Genomic DNA, 23,311 nt, shown 5'->3' on the forward strand with positions numbered 1-23,311 from the left:
ACGTAAGCATTCAAGCCTCTTATATTTCCCATACTTCAAATCAGAGCAGCTGTGTAGACTCGTACTGGAGAGGCTGTTACTGTCTACATGCGTCCATCTTCAAAGATGGTGTTAGAGCTAGGCTTACTAGTTGGCAGAGGTATACACCCTTGTCCAAGTAGGGACAACAGTCCTAGTCCGGGTAAGTCACAACACAACTTAATTATCCTGTGCTAACCCTCTGGTAGCTTGGCACGGAGCAGGCAGGCTTATCTTAAAAGGCAATGTGTAAAGTATTTGTGCAATAACTCACACAGTAACAGTGCAAACACCACAAAAATACATCACACAGGTTTAGAAAAAAAGGTAATGTTTATCTGAAAAAAATAAGGTAAAAACAACAATAATCCAATAGGCATATGTTGAAATATCACTTTTTAAAGATTTAAAATTCTCAATCCTTAAGAATCAGTTGTTGTTTTTTTGTAACACAGTACCTGGGATGTGTCAAAAATAACTATGTATGGGGACCACAGAGGAGGAGATGTGTGAAAAAATAAGGTGTTGCGTTGAATTTTCTGGCACGGCACCGATGATGCGTTGTTTTTTTCCATGCTGCAAGGTGATGCGTCGATTTCCAGGAGCTCGGCCTTGGTTCCATACTGCGATACGGGGATATTTTGACATCCAGGGGTGATGCGTTGAAAATCCCTGACGCACTGGGTGAAGGGAGCAGGTGCTGTGTTCCGGTTGGCGATACAGTGAAACTTCAGCCGCGAGGCAGAAGCTGCATCGGATTTCAGGTTATCGCTGTCATTCCGGTTGGAGGTGCAGCGATTTGCTAGCTGCAATGCAGTTGCAGTGTTGATTTTGGCAGGTGTTGTGTGGATTTTTCGACACACAAGGATTTCTTGAAGAGGGAAAGTCTTTGTTGTCCCTGAGACTTCAGAAACAGGAGGCAAGCTCAATCAAAGCCCTTGGAGAGCACTTTAGGAGGAAGGCAGAGTCAGGACTACCAAGCAGCAGTGCAGGAAGCAGTCCAGATGAGTCCTTTGGGCGGCCAGGCAGTCTCTAACAGTGCAGGTGTAGGTCCAGAAGTGTCTCATTTGGTGGGTCAGAGTAATACCATAGAAACTCAATTTGAGGCCGCTCTAAAATAAACACTAGCTGTACTGATGGACTGAAAACCTGCTGCTTTTCATCTAACTCCCTGTTTGTTTAGCTAGACACAGATCTCCCCATGAAAACGCACATTGATTGAATGGTAAAATCCACCAGTCGTATGTTGTTGACTTTGAAGTGTCTTAAACTGCTAATAAACTAAACTTGCATATTGTCTTAAAATCTATTGCCATTTTTAAGAATGATTATGGAAATCCACTACTCCAAGAAACTCCTTAAAACTACTTGGTGATTATAAAAGCTCTACTGCACTGAGATGAAAGACCGGCTATAGGTTCCAAATATTTGATGGCATAACACCAGTCTTGAGTGACCTGCTTAGGCCACCAGAGGAGGTGAAACTGAGGCATGCAAGCCTAATTTTAAAGTGCTAAAGCTACACCTACCATCTTATCTACACTCCTCCCTTCCAAAAAATGTCTCTGACGAAAGGAGATCTTTAGGTTTGAGACAAAATAGTCAACATTAACTCTGCCAATTGAACTCCATTTTCTGGGGTGCCCCGTGTTTATAGAACTCTTCCCCTGAAAATCCAAGACGTCAAAATAATAGCTGTGAATTCAGAAAAAAAAACTAAAAATGCATACATTTAGAACTCAGATGTGCAGTTCTCTTGTGATCTCAATTCAGTGTGAAAAGGCTCACACCTGTCTTTTTCCTCTTGACCTACCTCCCCCCTCAATTGCTCTACTATCCTTCACTCGTCTCTTGGCAACTTTATCTTTCTCAGCTCTTGTTTAAAAGTTTACAGTTGTTAGTTTGCTTATAGTTAAATAAATGTACATCTGGGGCCCTTTTCCTTGTGGACAACTGTACCCGTAAAGCACAGAGATATTCCACTGAGTAGAATAGTGCTACGTAAAAATCTAAATAAATAATAGCTGTTTTCATTTAAATACATATTTGAAGAGCTCTAGACCCTGCATGGTTGATGCCCGTTATTGTAGATCTGCATGCATTGGAGAATTATGTAGATTCTGGCTTAAAGGGACTATGTATTTCTTAACCAGCAAAGGCCATCATTAGTCCTGATAAATTCGGTAGTCGTGAACTCAGTGTTGGATACTACGTGCAACTGAACAAGGACAGAGTAGGGTACAACAAGTAGCATGGACATGGTGTCTTAGGCTGCCCTCGGGTTTTGTCCCTTGTGCAACCCAGCACATTGAACAGGAGCTCTGAAGACTAACTATGAAGGCCGTCAAAGATCAAAGTGGTGGCTATGCTCTACGATCACACATCTATATATAAGCAAGAGTGTAGGGGTGTCATCATGAGCCAATAAAAAGATATTCCGTAGGCTGGTGCTCACATGGTGCAATCACTCTGCCACCAAGAGTGAAATATCCGCCCTGGAACAGCTGATCCAGAGCAGAAAAGTTATGAATACTAGTACCGAAGCGCACATGAGCATAGCCATCAAGTATAATGTAAGTCCAGAAACAAATTTCAGTCCATTGAAGTGATTTAGACGTCTTTTATTTTCAAATCTAAATGTTTATCCATTCTTGAAAGCACAGATAAGAAGGATATTAAAGTACATACAGCGTCCTTTAATTTTTTACATAATCTCCGCCTGGAAAAAGTCTAGTTGACGAAACACGTGCCGGCTGCCTTCTGTATTTCGCACACCTCTTTCTCGTCTGTACTTTTAAGAATGAATGAACATAAGAAGTCTAAGTGAATTCAATGGTCTGAAATTTGTCTCTGGACTTACATTATACTTGATTGCTATCTTCATGTGTGCTTTGGTGCAAGTGTTTAGAACTATGCAGGGCACTCAACCTGCACTCTGATCAGTGTCCACAGCAGCATGATGGTGAATACTACATCAACTACAGTGTTTGGAAAAAGGAAGGGATATATTTGCGACTTTGAAAATTAAAATGGAGAGTCAAATTCTTAAAACTGGGGGTTATCTGCACTTCCAGGTTTCCTACGACGCATAGTTGCAGGTAAGTAATTTTTGCTAAGTTTTTCAAGGTTTCGCATGATAAAGTGCAGCTTTCAAGGCATAAACCTGAAAATGCTTTGTGAATTCCCATCTATTTTTGTACATAAAGATGCATATGTATATTTATGCTTTTGAGAAAAAGCAATTGCATATTCACAGGGAATTCTCCTTTTCCCAACCATTTGGCCAAAAATCCATTTAATAGCACAAACAGTTTTGAGATACATATGCTGCTACTTAGCCATAATTCCGGCTTAGCCGTTATGAAATATTCCAATAATGTTATGATAAGCAAATCCATGGTCCCTCTTCTCAAAATGATTAAGAAGTTGGTGGCAAGTTTTCACCATAACTCACTAAAATGGCTCAAAATACAGATGTCCGTGATGAAACTGGTTCACATTATAGTGTTGTTGGTAAAGGTGATGACACGTTGCTTTCACTACAGTGCCATTGATTAGAATACAGACAAGCAAAAATGTTGTTTTCCTAAACAAAAATTCTTCTTTTCCAGAAGTAACATTTTCATTTTAAGTAAATCCTCATTTTGATCCAAATTTGCGCTTGTTGGTCTCATTCTTATTCACACTTAATACTGTTACACATGGATGGATTGTGCATTACATGCCTATGAATCACAACTGATGTAAGCAATATGAAATCTATACCAAGAATTTTACCTGGAGCGCATCACTATGCAAAGACTCCCATAATCTGTCATGCATTACCGGCAAAAAGCCAGTTCCAGTATCATGCCAGGCATGAGAACTAACATGGTAATATTGCAAAAATTACCATGATTGTGACATAGCAAGCTTGATACCAGGGCTGGCACTACACATACATTGCCATAACATGGCAACAATTACCATTATTGCGCTGGCGGTGGGACACAGACGGTCCTGTGTTTGATACCAGATGTAATTTGTGGTTGTGAGGTTAGAGTGTGGAAGATATCGGGACTCCTAAGACACACATGCTGAATCTGACACTCCTACTCTGAAACATACATTTAATCAAAACCTCTTTCTACCTCTTGGACGATCATGCAGCGTCTCTGCCTCCTGTTCTGTGCTCGGGTACAGATCCTCCAATCTGCACCCATTTACTGTCGCTCACCCCATGACGGAGGCAGAGGATGCACCGACCGCATGATTAACTAGAAATTGAAGTTCTCGTATGCCATTCATCATGAGGTGGGATTGATGGGTGTGTGATAGTTTGCCACTTCCTTGATGATGGCTTACTTTTCTGTGTGAAGCACATTTACAAATATTCCACACTCCTGCATGAATGTGCCAAAATATTTATGAATTATAATCATTACATTATTAATCAAGTGTCATAGCAACACATACAACTCAAAACCTATACCAACAAAACTACATATTTTAGTGCCAGTTACATACCCAATACCCCCAAAGAGCACGACAGATTGATTTTATGACTTTAAGAACACTATAGGCCATTACGTAGGTAAAAATGGACCTTTGACTATAAATATGTATAGATGTTTATAGTATAGGTCGTCAGAGTGATTTGCTTACCCATACCACAATTTACTTCTCAAATGTTTTTTACACTTTCTTCAGGTGTTGATGAAGCAACCATTACTGATATCTTGACAAAGCGAAACAACGAAGAAAGGCAGCAGATTAAAGCTGCATACCAGCACGCCACTGGAAAGGTAAGTAATCTTTTATTTTCCCTTTTAAAATGTAACCTTATTGAAAGCATACTTTCTTTGTATTCACTGAAAAGCATTCTTGAATATGTTATAATTGTTCATATTACATTAACATTTGTTTAAAAGTGTTCACATTTTGAAACCTAAAACACCAGTTATCTTAATCTTTAAATATTGTAATTTTATGTTCGATGGCATCTGTCGCTGTAGATACGCATGTTCTGCAATAGCTCGCCATCTGGTGTTGGGCCGGAGTGTTAGAAGTTGTTTTTCTTCGAAGAAGTCTTTCGAGTCACGGGACCGAGTGACTCCTCCTTTTGTCTCCATTGCGCATGGGCGTCGACTCCATCTTCGATTGTTTTTTTTCCGCCATCGGGTTCGGACGTGTTCCTGTCGCTCCGAGTTTCGGAACGGAAAATTAGCTAATTTCGGAAGATTTTCGTCGGGATTGTTGCGTTCGGGATCGGCGTACTTAGATTTCACACCGCATCAAAGATCGAAGAGCTCCGGTGCCCTTCGGGGTAGTTTTTCGATCCTCCGTCGGGGGCCTGGTCGGCCCGACCGCGTGCTGAAGAACGCCGATGGAACGGACCCCGTTTCGTTTCTGCCCCAAATGCCACAATAAATACCCCTACACAGACCAACACTTGGTCTGCAACCTGTGCCTGTCACCTGAGCACAGCGAAAACACCTGCGAGGCCTGTCGTGCGTTCCGGTCCCGAAAAACACTCCGAGACCGTCGAGCCAGAAGACTTCAAATGGCGTCCGCACCGACAGCCCAACGGGAGTTCGAGGAACAGGAAGAAGAAGGTACCTTCTCGATCCAAGACTCAGACTCCGAAGGATTCGACGACACACAAACCGTGAGTAAGACGTCGAAAACCACACAAAGAAACATTTACAAGGCCCAGGGGACGCCACTGCCACCAGGCCATGGCTCCACCCATAAATTCGGTGACCGACCGTCGGCACCGAAAAAGGCCAAAACAGTGCCGAGATCGTCCGACTCCGGTCGAGACACCGGCACGCAGCCTTCTCGGGACCGAGAAAGTGCTGGAGACAAGCCTCGACACCGAGATGCCGGTGTGGACACGGCTCGACGCCGAGACAGCGGCACCGAAACAGATCGACGCCGAGAGGTTTCGGCCCCGAAAAGGAAAAAAGTCACCTCGGAGCCGAAAAAACACGCAGACAAAGTTTCAACGCCGAAACAAACTGCAAGCGACCCAGCTTCAGGCTCTTATACAGAAGAGCACTCGCTAACCTCCCAAATGCAGAAGCATAGGTTTGAGGAAGAGCTACAAGCAACTGATGTGGACCATACGCAAAAGCGTATCTTCATTCAGCAGGGGACAGGAAAAATAAGCACCCTTCCCCCCATTAGGAGAAAGAGAAGGTTGGAGTTCCAGACGGAACAAGCACCACAACCAAAAGTGGTTAAAAGAATTACACCACCACCCTCTCCTCCGCCCGTGATTAACGTTTCACCAGCACAAACTCCATCTCACTCCCCAGCTCACACCACCATGAGCCAGGGTGACCAAGATCAGGACGCATGGGACCTATACGACGCCCCAGTGTCAGATAACAGCCCGGAGGCCTACCCTACAAAGCCATCTCCACCAGAAGACAGCACCGCGTACTCTCAGGTGGTGGCTAGAGCAGCACAATTTCATAACGTAAGCCTCCACTCAGAACAGGTCGAGGATGATTTCTTGTTCAACACACTCTCCTCCACCCACAGCTCCTACCAAAGCCTGCCTATGCTCCCTGGTATGCTCCGGCACGCAAAAGACATATTTAAGGAGCCGGTCAAAAGTAGGGCAATCACACCAAGGGTGGAAAAGAAGTATAAGCCGCCTCCTACGGACCCGGCTTTCATCACTACACAGCTGCCACCAGACTCTGTTGTTGTAGGAGCAGCTAGGAAAAGGGCCAACTCTCACACATCTGGAGATGCACCACCCCCAGATAAAGAAAGCCGCAAGTTCGATGCAGCTGGTAAAAGAGTCGCAGCACAAGCTGCAAACCAGTGGCGCATCGCGAACTCCCAGGCACTACTTGCGCGCTATGACAGAGCCCACTGGGACGAGATGCAACATCTCATTGAACATCTGCCCAAGGACTTCCAAAATAGGGCGAAACAAGTGGTTGAGGAGGGACAGACCATCTCCAACAACCAGATACGTTCCTCCATGGACGCTGCAGATACAGCTGCACGGACAATTAATACATCTGTAACTATCAGACGGCATGCATGGCTCCGAACGTCTGGATTTAAACCAGAGATTCAACAAGCAGTTCTCAATATGCCTTTTAATGAAAAAGAACTGTTCGGTCCAGAAGTGGACACAGCGATTGAGAAACTCAAAAAAGATACGGACACTGCCAAAGCCATGGGCGCACTCTACTCCCCGCAGAGCAGAGGGAATTACAGCACATTCCGTAAAACGCCCTTTCGAGGGGGGTTTCGGGGTCAAAGCACACAAGCCAGCACCTCACAAGCAACACCGTCCACTTACCAGGGACAGTATAGAGGAGGTTTTCGGGGACAATATAGAGGAGGGCAATTCCCTAGAAATAGAGGGAGATTTCAAAGCCCCAAAACCCCTACTACTAAACAATGACTCACATGTCACTCACCCCCTCCACACAACACCAGTAGGGGGAAGAATAGGTTATTATTACAAAGCATGGGAGGAAATCACTACAGACACTTGGGTTCTAGCAATTATCCAACATGGTTATTGCATAGAATTTCTACAATTCCCTCCAAACATACCACCAAAAGCACAAAATTTAACAACACACCATTCCAATCTCCTGGAGATAGAAGTGCAGGCACTATTGCAAAAGAATGCAATCGAATTAGTGCCAAACACGCAAATAAACACAGGAGTTTACTCACTGTACTTTCTGATACCAAAGAAGGACAAAACGCTGAGACCAATCCTAGACCTCAGAGTAGTGAACACTTTCATCAAATCAGACCACTTCCACATGGTCACACTACAAGAAGTATTGCCATTGCTAAAACTACACGACTACATGGCAACTTTAGACCTCAAGGATGCTTATTTCCATATACCAATACACCCATCGCACAGGAAATACCTAAGGTTTGTATTCAAAGGAATACATTACCAATTCAAGGTACTGCCTTTCGGATTAACAACCGCACCAAGAGTCTTTACCAAATGTCTAGCGGTAGTCGCTGCACACATAAGAAGGCAGCAAATACATGTGTTCCCATATTTGGACGACTGGCTAATCAAGGCCCATTCGTTCATACAGTGCTCAAATCACACATCAGATCATACAAACCCTCTTCAAACTCGGGTTCACCGTCAATTTCACAAAATCCAAAATTCTGCCACGCAAGGTACAACAATACCTGGGAGCCATAATAGACACATCAAAGGGAGTAGCCACTCCAAGTCCACAAAGAATTCAAAATTTCAACACCATCATACAACGCATGTATCCAACACAAAAAATACAGGCAAAGATGGTATTACAACTCCTAGGCATGATGTCATCATGCATAGCCATTGTCCCAAACGCAAGACTGCACATGAGGCCCTTACAACAGTGCCTAGCATCACAGTGGTCTCAAGCACAGGGTCACCTTCTAGATCTGGTGTTAATAGACCACCAAACTTACCTCTCGCTTCTGTGGTGGAACAACATAAATTTAAACAAGGGGCGGCCTTTCCAAGACCCAGTGCCACAATACGTAATAACAACAGATGCTTCCATGACAGGGTGGGGAGCACACCTCGATCAACACAGCATACAAGGACAATGGAACGTACATCAAACAAAACTGCATATCAATCACCTAGAACTTCTAGCAGTTTTTCAAGCACTAAAAGCTTTCCAACCAATAATAGTTCACAAATACATTCTCGTCAAAACACACAACATGACAACAATGTATTATCTAAACAAGCAGGGAGGGACGCACTCCACGCAGTTAAGCCTGCTAGCACAAAAAATTTGGCATTGGGCAATTCACAACCAAATTCGCCTAATTGCACAGTTTATACCAGGGATACAAAATCAACTCGCAGACAATCTCTCTCGAGATCACCAACAGGTCCACGAATGGGAAATTCACCCCCAAATTCTGAACACTTATTTCCAACTCTGGGGAACACCTCAGATAGACTTGTTTGCGACAAGGGAGAACGCAAAATGCCAAAACTTCGCATCCAGGTACCCACACAAACAATCCCAAGGCAATGCCCTATGGATGAACTGGTCAGGGATATTTGCTTACACTTTTCCTCCTCTCCCTCTCCTTCCTTACCTGGTAAACAAACTCAGTCAAAGCAAACTCAAACTCATATTGATAGCACCAACTTGGGCAAGGCAACCCTGGTACACAACGCTGCTAGACCTATCAGTGGTACCCTGCATCAAATTGCCCAACAGGCCAGATCTGTTGACACAGCACAACCAAAAGATCAGACACCCAGATCCAGCATCGCTCAATCTAGCAATCTGGCTCCTGAAATCCTAGAATTCGGGCACTTACAACTTACCCAAGAATGTATGGAAGTCATAAAACAAGCAAGAAGGCCATCCACCAGGCACTGCTATGCAAGTAAATGGAAGAGGTTTGTTTGCTACTGCCATATTAATCAAATACAACCATTACACACAACTCCAGAACATGTAGTGGGTTACTTGCTTCACTTACAAAAATCTAACCTAGCTTTCTCTTCCATTAAGATTCACCTTGCAGCAATATCTGCATACCTGCAGACTACCTATTCAACTTCCCTATATAAAATACCAGTCATTAAAGCATTCATGGAGGGCCTTAGGAGAATTATACCACCAAGAACACCACCTGTTCCTTCATGGAACCTAAATGTTGTCCTAACTAGACTTATGGGTCCACCTTTTGAACCCATGCACTCCTGCGACATACAGTTCCTAACCTGGAAGGTGGCATTTCTCATCGCCATTACTTCCCTGAGAAGAGTAAGCGAGATTCAGGCGTTTACTATACAGGAACCTTTTATACAACTACACAAAAATAAAGTCGTCCTAAGGACCAATCCTAAATTTTTGCCAAAGGTTATTTCACCGTTCCATCTAAATCAAACAGTGGAACTTCCAGTGTTCTTTCCACAGCCAGATACCGTAGCTGAAAGGGCACTACATACATTAGATGTCAAAAGAGCATTGATGTATTACATTGACAGAACAAAAAACATCAGAAAGACTAAACAACTCTTTATTGCATTTCAAAAACCTCATGCAGGAAACCCAATTTCAAAACAAGGTATAGCCAGATGGATAGTTAAATGCATCCAAATCTGCTACCTTAAAGCTAAACGACAGCTGCCCATTACACCAAGGGCACACTCAACCAGAAAAAAAGGTGCTACCATGGCCTTTCTAGGAAACATCCCAATGCAAGAAATATGTAAGGCAGCCACATGGTCTACGCCTCACACATTCACCAAGCACTACTGTGTAGACGTGTTATCCGCACAACAAGCCACAGTAGGTCAAGCCGTATTAAGAACATTATTTCAGACTACTTCCACTCCTACAGGCTGATCCACCGCTTTTGGGGAAATAACTGCTTACTAGTCTATGCAGAACATGCGTATCTACAGCGACAGATGCCATCGAACTGAAAATGTCACTTACCCAGTGTACATCTGTTCGTGGCATCAGTCGCAGTAGATTCGCATGTGCCCACCCGCCTCCCCGGGAGCCTGTAGCAGTTTGGAAGTTACCTTCAATTATTTATATATGTATCATCTCAACCTTAAATAGGTGCATACTTAGTCACTCCATTGCATGGGCACTATTACTACAATTCAACTCCTACCTCACCCTCTGCGGGGAAAAACAATCGAAGATGGAGTCGACGCCCATGCGCAATGGAGACAAAAGGAGGAGTCACTCGGTCCCGTGACTCGAAAGACTTCTTCGAAGAAAAACAACTTGTAACACTCCGGCCCAACACCAGATGGCGAGCTATTGCAGAACATGCGAATCTACTGCGACTGATGCCACGAACAGATGTACACTGGGTAAGTGACATTTTCATTCCTGCGTGCACTGCCTGTGACCTCACTGATCTCTAAAATATACATGCTTGATATTACCAGTGATAATATCAACAGTGCAGAACAAGGATATTGAGGCACAGTGCGTGCTCAGTCAAGCACACATAGGGACATAAACCATTCCTGTGTGGATACTGACTGTGCACACCCTTGAGCTCTGCACACTAGCGGTTTGGCCCAGGCCTAGTCAAAAGCCAAGCCCTGTGCCCATCCTTTTCCTTGGGTTTGAAATCGCGGTTTGGCTCCTTGACAAACACTGCACCCATGTGCGGTTAGAAGTCACTGCACACAACCGTTGGCCCCCTGCATCTGTCCAAATATTAGTTTTTTTTTCCTCATTAACCCTCAAATGGTTTCATGAGTGATGTCACACATGAAGTCATGAGCAGCATGCTACCTGGCCTGTTATACTTGGCACGGCTTACTACAAATGGTGAACTTACGTGTTTGTTAGGTTTTGCATTATAACCATAAGATCACTTAAACTGTGTTTATTTTTTTAACAAACATTAATTTAACGTGATCAACTTTAACAAAGTTTTATCATTTACAGTTTTATTTTTGATATACTTGCAACATGCCCCATTCCATCCATGCTCTTAAGAGCATTGACTTTGCCAACCTCAACCAATCCAATGATACCGCACAGGAGTTTGTATATGTGCAGCAGCTCTGAGCAAAGGACCTGTCCATTGTTCCCAGGCTGCACTGGCTCCCAACACACCCAAACTAGGTATGAATCGTCTTTGGCTGTGTGCAGAGTGCTTTGGACGCAGGGCAGGCCCCATCCTTGTTCCACCCCAGTTCTACTGGGGACGATCTCCAGACCTGTACAGTGGGTTCTCAGCTCCGGGCCTAGTCTACTACAAGGCCCTGACCTTAAGCCATATTTTACTGAACTAATTGTGCCTGGGCTTTGCATCCTTTGAGCACAATCGCATCACGTTAGAAGATCCTTCTGGGAAACGCTAATGACAAGAACGATTGGCCTTTGGATCACCTGCTTGCAAACTGTCCTACAGTACCAGCTGCCGTTTACACAACCAAAATCTTTCATGACTATTGAACTTGCAGCTAACTATTTTTAATGAAGTGCCATTGTCTAAATAGCAACTTCTAAGGCATTAAGTTTAAGTATCGCTTACTGTGTAAATTCTTAATAAATTGAGAAAAAATATTGGATTATATGGGGAAAGAAACATTGAGTTCAGTTGAGCAGTTATTGTATCTTAATAAATATAAAGTAAATTATTCGAATATAATGAAAATAGTAGCTTTTGTGTTAAAAAAAATAAATAAATTAAGAAATCATTTTTTTTTTTTTTCTATTTCAGACCTTGTGTATCTTGGGACAAAGGCCAGATGTGCATTAACTATGTTAAAATAGGGAAGGTAGTGTTCCATAGAACTAATCTGCTTCTTACTCTGCCATTGTCAGCTACCTAACTGCTCGCTTGACACTGGTGGCAGTCTTTCCCAGGATCGCTAAGCAAACCCTGGTTGTTCCAGACAGACAAAATTCAAAATGACCACCATTCAATGGAAGAGATCCAAAAATGTGGGTGTAGCGAATCTGCCTTTTCTGTCTGGTCACCCCAAGTAGTTCACATTTTGCTAGATCCTTTATTTTTGCTTGCTTTTGGACCCCTGTGAACTTTACACCTGCTAAACAGCAGTAAATTCCCTGTGCTCCCCGTTTGAACATGGTCAAACTGGCATATTTCTAATTGCTATAATTAATTTGCCTACTCATTTCTAGTATATGGTACAAAGCATACCAAGGGTCTGGAAGTTAAATGCCACTAGAGGACTGCAGCATGTATTTTGCCATCCCCTACCGTGGCAGTGTAAGCATGGATGTAGCAGTGTGAAAACTGCAATTCGACCTGCCAAAATAGACTCTTTTGACAGGTCAAAACCTCCCTTCTAAATATTGATAAGTTACCCCTATATAGGCCTTGTGACTCACAAAGCAGGGTGCTTTGTATGTGAAAGTAGAACATGTAGAAATTGAATTTCAACCGGTGCATACAGTGACTAGCATCCAAAAACTGTTTTTTACTGAGGCAGGTCTATCTGCCCTAATGTAGAAAAACGCAGCATCAGTATTTTAATCTGTACTTTATTTCTGTAATGGTACTAGCTAGAAAAATAATTAAACAACTATTTTAGATCATCTGAGAAACAAGGAAGGCCTCCGGCAGCAGGGCAGGCCTTTGAGTTACAAGGCAATCCTTCTGTGTTCCTCTGCGGGCCCAGGACTATACTAAAAAGTTGCTCTGAGGGCCAATATTTATTTCTGGTGCCAGCTTTGAAGTGGAAGAAACTTTTAGACTTCCCCTGTGCTGGGTGGGTGTGGGTGTGTGTGTGTGTGTGTGTGTGTGTGTGGGGGGGGTGTGTGTGTGTGTGTGTGCGCTGGGGCAGCTCCTTTGATGTACAAATATGTTAGATGACAGCTCTGCCCCTCCCATCAGATCAGTATGGCCTATCCTGCGAACACCCATTTCCCCTTTGTGATCCTGTGTGGGAGGAATACTCGTCAGCTACACATAGTCATGTAACCAAGGAAACAGGCTGCAGGAACCAAGGACTAGATGTATCAAGCTCCCGGTTTGTATTTCTTAAATAGCGAATTTTAAGAAATCGATATTTATGGAATGCAAAATGGGATATATGAAAATTATAGCGATTTCTTAATCGCAATTAAGGAATGGGACTCCATTCATCCCTATGACCATAGGTGCCAGTGGTTTTGCATTTCCTAATTTGCTAATGCCAGTTAGGAATTCGCAAATTAGGTAATGCAAACCCCAGGGTGCTGGGGGCCTAAGGCCACCTTTGATGCACCCCAAAAAAAATATTTGCGGACATTTGAACTGCACACATGCCCTACGGGCATGTGTGCACTACAGGTCATTTAAAAAAATGCATTTATAATGCATTTTTTAAAATTGCACATGCTTACCACCAAATTAGATTTGGTGGTAATTGCATTTCCTACATGCCCAATTCACATTTCGGAAATGCTTGATACATGTGTTTAATATCGAAAATAGGAATTCACTTTTTGTGATTTCCTATTTAGAGAATCACAATTTGCGATTCTCTAAATAGGGTCGCAATTTTAAGGAATCGCTATTTTTGCTATTCCTTAAAATTGCACAGCGAATGCCTTTCATACATCTTGAAAGGCATTTTTGCATTCGCAAACGGCTGAATTTTGCGATTCACACCATTTCCTAATGCAAAATTGCTAGATACATCTCACCAAATGATTAGGACAAGAAAATGGCAACTTTCTAAATGGGACATTTTCAGAATTGTGACGTAAAATCAGACTTTACCATTGAAGAGGGTTTTAAATGACAATTCATTTGAGACCGAACTTGATGTTCCTACCTGTTACTGATCAAAAGTTATTGCTTATTAACCCCATAAACCTAAAGCAAAATGCATTGTAAGATGTTTACAAAAGGATACAGGCTCTAGGACACAGTTGGTCTATAAACCATTATCCTGCTTAAAGTGACATAACAAAACGCAATTTGGACTGTAAGCAGTAACTTTTAAACATCCTCTGGTCAACAAAAATATATTAGTGGGTAATAATTGAAGAAGTAGTGTAAGGAAATGCCTCCTTGGCATGGTTGCCCCCTGACTTTTTGCCTTTGCTGATGCTATGTTTACAATTGAAAGTGTGCTGAGGCCTGCTAACCAGGCCCCAGCACCAGTGTTCTTTCCCTAACCTGTACTTTTGTATCCACAATTGGCAGACCCTGGCATCCAGATAAGTCCCTTGTAACTGGTACTTCTAGTACCAAGGGCCCTGATGCCAAGGAAGGTCTCTAAGGGCTGCAGCATGTCTTATGCCACCCTGGAGACCTCTCACTCTGCACAGACACACTGCTTGCCAGCTTGTGTGTGCTAGTGAGGACAAAACGAGTAAGTCGACATGGCACTCCCCTCAGGGTGCCATGCCAGCCTCTCACTGCCTATGCAGTATAGGTAAGACACCCCTCTAGCAGGCCTTACAGCCCTAAGGCAGGGTGCACTATACCATAGGTGAGGGTACCAGTGCATGAGCATGGTACCCCTACAGTGTCTAAATAAAACCTTAGACATTGTAAGTGCAGGGTAGCCATAAGAGTATATGGTCTGGGAGTCTGGCAAACACGAACTCCACAGCACCATAATGGCTACACTGAAAACTGGGAAGTTTGGTATCAAACTTCTCAGCACAATAAATGCACACTGATGCCAGTGTACATTTTATTGTAAAATACACCACAGAGGGCACCTTAGAGGTGCCCCCTGAAACTTAACCGACTATCTGTGTAGGCTGACTAGTTTTAGCAGCCTGCCACAAACCGAGACATGTTGCTGGCCCCATGGGGAGAGTGCCTTTGTCACTCTGAGGCCAGTAACAAAGCCTGCACTGGGTGGAGATGCTAACACCTCTCCCAGGCAGGAATTGTCACACCTGGCGGTGGGCCTCAAAGGCTCACCTCCTTTGTGCCAACCCAGCAGGACACTCCAGCTAGTGGAGTTGCCCGCCCCCTCCGGCCAGGCCCCACTTTTGGCGGCAAGGCCGGAGAAAATAATGAGAATAACAAGGAGGAGTCACTGGCCAGTCAGGACAGCCCCTAAGGTGTCCTGAGCTGAGGTGACTCTAACTTTTAGAAATCCTCCATCTTGCAGATGGAGGATTCCCCCAATAGGGTTAGGATTGTGACCCCCTCCCCTTGGGAGGAGGCACAAAGAGGGTGTACCCACCCTCAGGGCTAGTAGCCATTGGCGACTAACCCCCCAGACCTAAACACGCCCTTAAATTTAGTATTTAAGGGCTGCCCTGAACCCTAGAAAATTAGATTCCTGCAACAAGAAGGACTGCCCAGCTGAAAACCCCTGCAGCGGAAGACCAGAAGACGACAACTGCCTTGGCTCCAGAAACTCACCGGCCTGTCTCCTGCCTTCCAAAGATCCTGCTCCAGCGACGCCTTCCGAAGGGACCAGCGACCTCGACATCCTCTGAGGACTGCCCCTGCTTCGAAAAGACAAGAAACTCCCGAGGACAGCGGACCTGCTCCAAGAAAAGCTGCAACTTTGTTTCCAGCAACTTTAAAGATCCCTGCAAGCTCCCCGCAAGAAGCGTGAGACTTGCAACACTGCACCCGGCGACCCCGACTCGGCTGGTGGCGATCCAACACCTCAGGAGGGACCCCAGGACTACTCTAAGACTGTGAGTACAAAAACCTGTCCCCCCTGAGCCCCCACAGCGCCGCCTGCAGAGGGAATCCCGAGGCTTCCCCTGACCGCGACTCTTTGAACCTAAAGTCCCGACGCCTGGGAGAGACCCTGCACCCGCAGCCCCCAGGACCTGACGGACCGGACTTTCACTGGAGAAGTGACCCCCAGGAGTCCCTCTCCCTTGCCCAAGTGGAGGTTTCCCCGAGGAATTCCCCCCTTGCCTGCCTGCAGCGCTGAAGAGATCCCGAGATCTCTCATAGACTAACATTGCGAACCCGACGCCTGTTCCTACACTGCACCCGGCCGCCCCCGCGCCGCTGAGGGTGAAATTTCTGTGTGGACTTGTGTCCCCCCCGGTGCCCTACAAAACCCCCCTGGTCTGCCCTCCGAAGACGCGGGTACTTACCTGCAAGCAGACCGGAACCGGGGCACCCCCTTCTCTCCATTCTAGCCTATGTGTTTTGGGCACCACTTTGAACTCTGCACCTGACCGGCCCTGAGCTGCTGGTGTGGTGACTTTGGGGTTGCTCTGAACCCCCAACGGTGGGCTACCTTGGACCAAGAACTGAACCCTGTAAGTGTCTTACTTACCTGGTAAAACTAACAAATACTTACCTCCCCTAGGAACTGTGAAAATTGCACTAAGTGTCCACTTTTAAAACAGCTATTTGTCAATAACTTGAAAAGTATACATGCAATTTTGATGATTTGAAGTTCCTAAAGTACTTACCTGCAATACCTTTCGAATGAGCTATTACATGTAGAACTTGAACCGGTGGTTCTTAAAATAAACTAAGAAAAGATATTTTTCTATATAAAAACCTATTGGCTGGATTTGTCTCTGAGTGTGTGTACCTCATTTATTGTCTATGGGTATGTACAACAAATGCTTAACACTACTCCTTGGATAAGCCTACTGCTCGACCACACTACCACAAAATAGAGCATTAGTATTATCTATTTTTTACCACTATTTTACCTCTAAGGGGAACCCTTGGACTCTGTGCATGCTATTCCTTACTTTGAAATAGCACATACAGAGCCAACTTCCTACATTGGTGGATCAGCGGTGGGGTACAAGACTTTGCATTTGCTGGACTACTCAGCCAATACCTGATCACACGACAAATTCCAAAATTGTCATTAGAAATTGATTTTTGCAATTTGAAAAGTTTTCTAAATTCTTAAAAGTCCTGCTAGGGCCTTATGTGTTAAGTCCCTGTTAAGCATTTCTTTTAGAGTTTAAAAGTTTGTAAAAGTTTGAATTAGATTCTAGAACCAGTTTTAGTTTCTTAAAAAGTATTCCAACTTTTAGAAGCATAATGTCTAGCACAGATGTGAATGTGGTGGAACTCGACACCACACCTTACCTCCATCTACAGATGAGAGAGCTAAGGTCACTCTGTAAACTAAAGAAAATAGCAATGGGCCCCAAACCTACCAAAGTACAGCTCCAGGAGCTTTTGGCAGAGTTTGAAAAGGCCAACCCCTCTGAGGATGGCAACTCAGAGGATGAAGATAGTGACTTGGAGGGAAATTCCCCCCCTCCAGTCCTACTTAGGGAGAGCAGGGCTTCTCAAGCCCTGACTCCACAAATAATAGTCAGAGATGCTGGTTCCCTCACAGGAGGGACCAACAACTCTGAAATCACTGAGGATAACTCCAGTGAAGAGGACATCCAGTTAGCCAGGATGGCCAAAAGATTGGCTTTGGAAAGACAGATCCTAGCCATAGAGAGGGAAAGACAAGAGATGGGCCTAGGACCCATCAATGGTGGCAGCAACATAAATAGGGTCAGAGATTCTCCTGACATGTTGAAAATCCCTAAAGGGATTGTAACTAAATATGAAGATGGTGATGACATCACCAAATGGTTCACAGCTTTTGAGAGGGCTTGTGTAACCAGAAAAGTGAACAGATCTCACTGGGGTGCTCTCCTTTGGGAAATGTTCACAGGAAAGTGTAGGGATAGACTCCTCACACTCTCTGGACAAGATGCAGAATCTTATGACCTCATGAAGGGTACCCTGATTGAGGGCTTTGGATTCTCCACTGAGGAGTACAGGATTAGGTTCAGGGGGGCTCAAAAATCCTCGAGCCAGACCTGGGTTGACTTTGTTGACTACTCAGTGAAAACACTAGATGGTTGGATTCAAGGCAGTGGTGTAAGTAATTATGATGGGCTGTACAATTTATTTGTGAAAGAACACCTGTTAAGTAATTGTTTCAATGATAAACTGCATCAGCATCTGGTAGACCTAGGACCAATTTCTCCCCAAGAATTGGGAAAGAAGGCGGACCATTGGGTCAAGACAAGGGTGTCCAAGACTTCAACAGGGGGTGACCAAAAGAAAGGGGTCACAAAGACTCCCCAGCAGAAGGGTGATGAGACAACCAAAACTAAAAATAGTAAAGAGTCTTCTACAGGCCCCCAAAAACCTGCACAGGAGGGTGGGCCCAGAGCCTCTTCACAAAACAATGGGTACAAGGGTAAAAACTTTGATCCCAAAAAGGCCTGGTGTCATAGCTGTAAACAGCATGGACACCAAACTGGAGACAAGGCCTGTCCCAAGAAAGGTTCCACTCCAAACTCCCATCCAGGTAACACTGGTATGGCTAGTCTCCAAGTGGGATCAACAGTGTGCCCAGAGCAAATCAGGGTCCACACTGAAGCTACTCTAGTTTCTGAGGGTGGGGTGGATTTAGCCACACTAGCTGTCTGGCCGCCTAACATGCAAAAATACAGACAGCAACTCTTAATTAATGGGACTAGAATAGAGGGCCTGAGGGATACAGGTGCCAGTGTCACCATGGTGACAGAGAAACTGGTTTCCCCTGGCCAATACCTGACTGGAAAAACTTACACAGTCACCAACGCTGACAATCAGAGAAAAGTACATCCCATGGCAATGGTTACTTTAGAATGGGGAGGGGTCAATGGCCTGAAACAGGTGGTGGTCTCCTCAAATATCCCAGTGGACTGTCTGCTTGGAAATGACCTGGAGTCCTCAGCATGGGCTGAGGTAGAACTAAAAACCCATGCAGCAATGCTGGGTATCCCTGAACTGGTGTGTGTGAAAACAAGAGCACAATGCAAGGCACAGGGTGAAAAAGTAGAGCTGGAGTCTGGAAAAATGGCCCAACCTACCAAGAGAACAGGAAAGTCAGTTGGGAAACCAACTGCAACACAGCAAAAGAAAGGGAACCTCTCTTCTCAGGAAGAAGTTCTGCCCTCTGAGGGAACTGAGCCTTTGGAACTTGAACCTTATCAGGTTGAGCTCTTAGGCCCAGGGGGACCCTCAAGGGAAGAGCTGTGTAAGGGACAAGAAACCTGTCCCTCTCTTGAAGGCCTTAGGCAGCAAGCTGCTGAAGAGTCCAAAGGCAAGAAAAATGGAACACATAGGGTCTATTGGGAAGATGGGCTCCTGTACACTGAGGCCAGAGACCCCAAACCTGGTGCCACTAGGAGAGTGGTAGTGCCTCAGCTGTTCAGAGAGTTCATCCTAACATTGGCCCATGACATTCCCCTTGCTGGACATTTGGGACAAACCAAGACGTGGGAGAGGTTAGTCAACCACTTCTACTGGCCCAATATGTCCAACATGGTTAAGGAGTTTTGCCTCTCCTGCCCCACCTGTCAAGCCAGTGGTAAGACAGGTGGGCATCCAAAGGCCCCCCTCATTCCACTTCCTGTGGTGGGGGTGCCCTTTGAAAGAGTGGGTGTGGACATAGTTGGTCCACTGGAACCTCCCACAGCCTCAGGAAATATGTATATCCTGGTAGTAGTGGATCATGCTACCAGGTATCCTGAAGCTATTCCCCTTAGGTCGACTACTGCCCCTGCAGTAGCCAAGGCCCTCATTGGTATCTTTACCAGAGTGGGTTTCCCTAAGGAGGTGGTGTCTGACAGAGGTACCAACTTCATGTCAGCATACCTAAAGCACATGTGGAATGAGTGTGGAGTGACTTATAAATTCACTACACCTTACCATCCACAAACTAATGGCTTAGTTGAGAGATTCAACAAGACATTAAAGGGCATGATCATGGGGCTCCCAGAAAAACTCAAAAGGAGATGGGATGTCCTCCTGCCATGTCTGCTTTTCGCTTACAGGGAGGTACCACAGAAGGGAGTAGGGTTCTCACCCTTTGAACTTCTGTTTGGTCATCCTGTAAGGGGACCACTTGCCCTTGTTAAAGAAGGCTGGGAGAGACCTCTCCATGAGCCTAAACAGGACATAGTGGACTATGTACTTGGCCTTCGCTCTAGAATGGCAGAGTACATGGAAAAGGCAACCAAAAACCTTGAGGCCAGCCAACAACTCCAGAAGTTTTGGTATGACCAAAAGGCTGCACTGGTTGAGTTCCAACCAGGGCAGAAAGTCTGGGTTCTGGAGCCTGTGGCTCCCAGGGCACTCCAGGACAAATGGAGTGGCCCTTACCCAGTACTAGAGAGGAAGAGTCAGGTCACCTACTTGGTGGACCTGGGCACAAGCAGGAGCCCCAAAAGGGTGATCCATGTAAACCGCCTTAAGCTCTTCCACGACAGGGCTGATGTCAATCTGTTGATGGTAACAGATGAGGATCAGGAGGCAGAGAGTGAACCTCTCCCTGATCTTCTGTCATCAGACCCAAAAGATGGTACAGTAGATGGAGTGATCTACTCAGACACCCTCTCTGGCCAACAGCAAGCTGATTGTAGGAGAGTCCTACAACAGTTTCCTGAACTCTTCTCCTTAACCCCTGGTCAGACACACCTGTGTACCCATGATGTGGACACAGGAGACAGCATGCCTGTCAAGAACAAAATCTTTAGACAGTCTGACCATGTTAAGGAAAGCATCAAGGTGGAAGTCCACAAGATGCTGGAATTGGGAGTCATTGAGCGCTCTGACAGCCCCTGGGCTAGCCCAGTGGTCTTAGTCCCCAAACCTCACACCACAGATGGAAAGAAAGAGATGAGGTTTTGTGTGGACTACAGAGGGCTCAATTCTGTCACCAAGACAGATGCTCATCCAATTCCAAGAGCTGATGAGCTCATTGATAAATTAGGTGCTGCCAAATTTCTAAGTACCTTTGACTTAACAGCAGGGTACTGGCAAATAAAAATGGCACCTGGAGCAAAAGAAAAGACAGCATTCTCCACACCTGATGGGCATTATCAGTTTACTGTTATGCCCTTTGGTTTAAAGAATGCCCCTGCCACCTTCCAAAGGTTGGTGAATCAAGTCCTTGCTGGCTTGGAGTCCTTTAGCACAGCTTATCTTGATGATATTGCTGTCTTTAGCTCCACCTGGCAGGATCACCTGGTCCACCTGAGGAAGGTTTTGAAGGCTCTGCAATCTGCAGGCCTCTCTATCAAGGCATCCAAATGCCAGATAGGGCAGGGAACTGTGGTTTACTTGGGACACCTTGTAGGTGGAGGCCAAGTTCAACCACTCCAACCCAAGATCCAGACTATTCTGGACTGGGTAGCTCCAAAAACCCAGACTCAAGTCAGGGCATTCCTTGGCTTGACTGGGTACTACAGGAGGTTTGTGAAGGGGTATGGATCCATTGTGACAGCCCTCACTGAGCTCACCTCCAAGAAAATGCCCAAGAAAGTGAACTGGACTGTGGACTGCCAACAGGCCTTTGACACCCTGAAACAGGCAATGTGCTCAGCACCAGTTCTCAAAGCTCCAGATTATTCTAAGCAGTTCATTGTGCAGACTGATGCCTCTGAACATGGGATAGGGGCAGTTTTGTCCCAAACAAATGATGATGGCCTTGACCAGCCTGTTGCTTTCATTAGCAGGAGGTTACTCCCCAGGGAGCAGCGTTGGAGTGCCATTGAGAGGGAGGCCTTTGCTGTGGTCTGGTCCCTGAAGAAGCTGAGACCATACCTCTTTGGGACTCACTTCCTAGTTCAAACTGACCACAGACCTCTCAAATGGCTGATGCAAATGAAAGGTGAAAATCCTAAACTGTTGAGGTGGTCCATCTCCCTACAGGGAATGGACTTTATAGTGGAACACAGACCTGGGACTGCCCATGCCAATGCAGATGGCCTTTCCAGGTTCTTCCACTTAGAAAATGAAGACTCTCTTGGGAAAGGTTAGTCTCATCCTCTTTCGTTTGGGGGGGGGTTGTGTAAGGAAATGCCTCCTTGGCATGGTTGCCCCCTGACTTTTTGCCTTTGCTGATGCTATGTTTACAATTGAAAGTGTGCTGAGGCCTGCTAACCAGGCCCCAGCACCAGTGTTCTTTCCCTAACCTGTACTTTTGTATCCACAATTGGCAGACCCTGGCATCCAGATAAGTCCCTTGTAACTGGTACTTCTAGTACCAAGGGCCCTGATGCCAAGGAAGGTCTCTAAGGGCTGCAGCATGTCTTATGCCACCCTGGAGACCTCTCACTCTGCACAGACACACTGCTTGCCAGCTTGTGTGTGCTAGTGAGGACAAAACGAGTAAGTCGACATGGCACTCCCCTCAGGGTGCCATGCCAGCCTCTCACTGCCTATGCAGTATAGGTAAGACACCCCTCTAGCAGGCCTTACAGCCCTAAGGCAGGGTGCACTATACCATAGGTGAGGGTACCAGTGCATGAGCATGGTACCCCTACAGTGTCTAAATAAAACCTTAGACATTGTAAGTGCAGGGTAGCCATAAGAGTATATGGTCTGGGAGTCTGGCAAACACGAACTCCACAGCACCATAATGGCTACACTGAAAACTGGGAAGTTTGGTATCAAACTTCTCAGCACAATAAATGCACACTGATGCCAGTGTACATTTTATTGTAAAATACACCACAGAGGGCACCTTAGAGGTGCCCCCTGAAACTTAACCGACTATCTGTGTAGGCTGACTAGTTTTAGCAGCCTGCCACAAACCGAGACATGTTGCTGGCCCCATGGGGAGAGTGCCTTTGTCACTCTGAGGCCAGTAACAAAGCCTGCACTGGGTGGAGATGCTAACACCTCTCCCAGGCAGGAATTGTCACACCTGGCGGTGGGCCTCAAAGGCTCACCTCCTTTGTGCCAACCCAGCAGGACACTCCAGCTAGTGGAGTTGCCCGCCCCCTCCGGCCAGGCCCCACTTTTGGCGGCAAGGCCGGAGAAAATAATGAGAATAACAAGGAGGAGTCACTGGCCAGTCAGGACAGCCCCTAAGGTGTCCTGA

The 23,311-nt window shown here is 45.4% G+C and overlaps 1 protein-coding gene across 1 annotated transcript in view; it reads left to right on the forward strand.

Annotated features, from left to right (window-relative positions):
• Nucleotides 1-23,311, forward strand: part of LOC138287989 (annexin A1-like) — a 125,072-nt gene that overhangs the window by 18,485 nt on the left and 83,276 nt on the right. The window contains exon 4 of the mRNA XM_069229075.1: nucleotides 4,708-4,802. Coding sequence (XP_069085176.1) covers nucleotides 4,708-4,802 — 95 coding nt within the window. The remainder of the gene's footprint in view (nucleotides 1-4,707; nucleotides 4,803-23,311) is intronic.

The sequence above is a fragment of the Pleurodeles waltl genome, chromosome 1_1 (genome assembly GCF_031143425.1).
Source record: "Pleurodeles waltl isolate 20211129_DDA chromosome 1_1, aPleWal1.hap1.20221129, whole genome shotgun sequence".
Lineage (NCBI taxonomy): Eukaryota > Metazoa > Chordata > Amphibia > Caudata > Salamandridae > Pleurodeles > Pleurodeles waltl.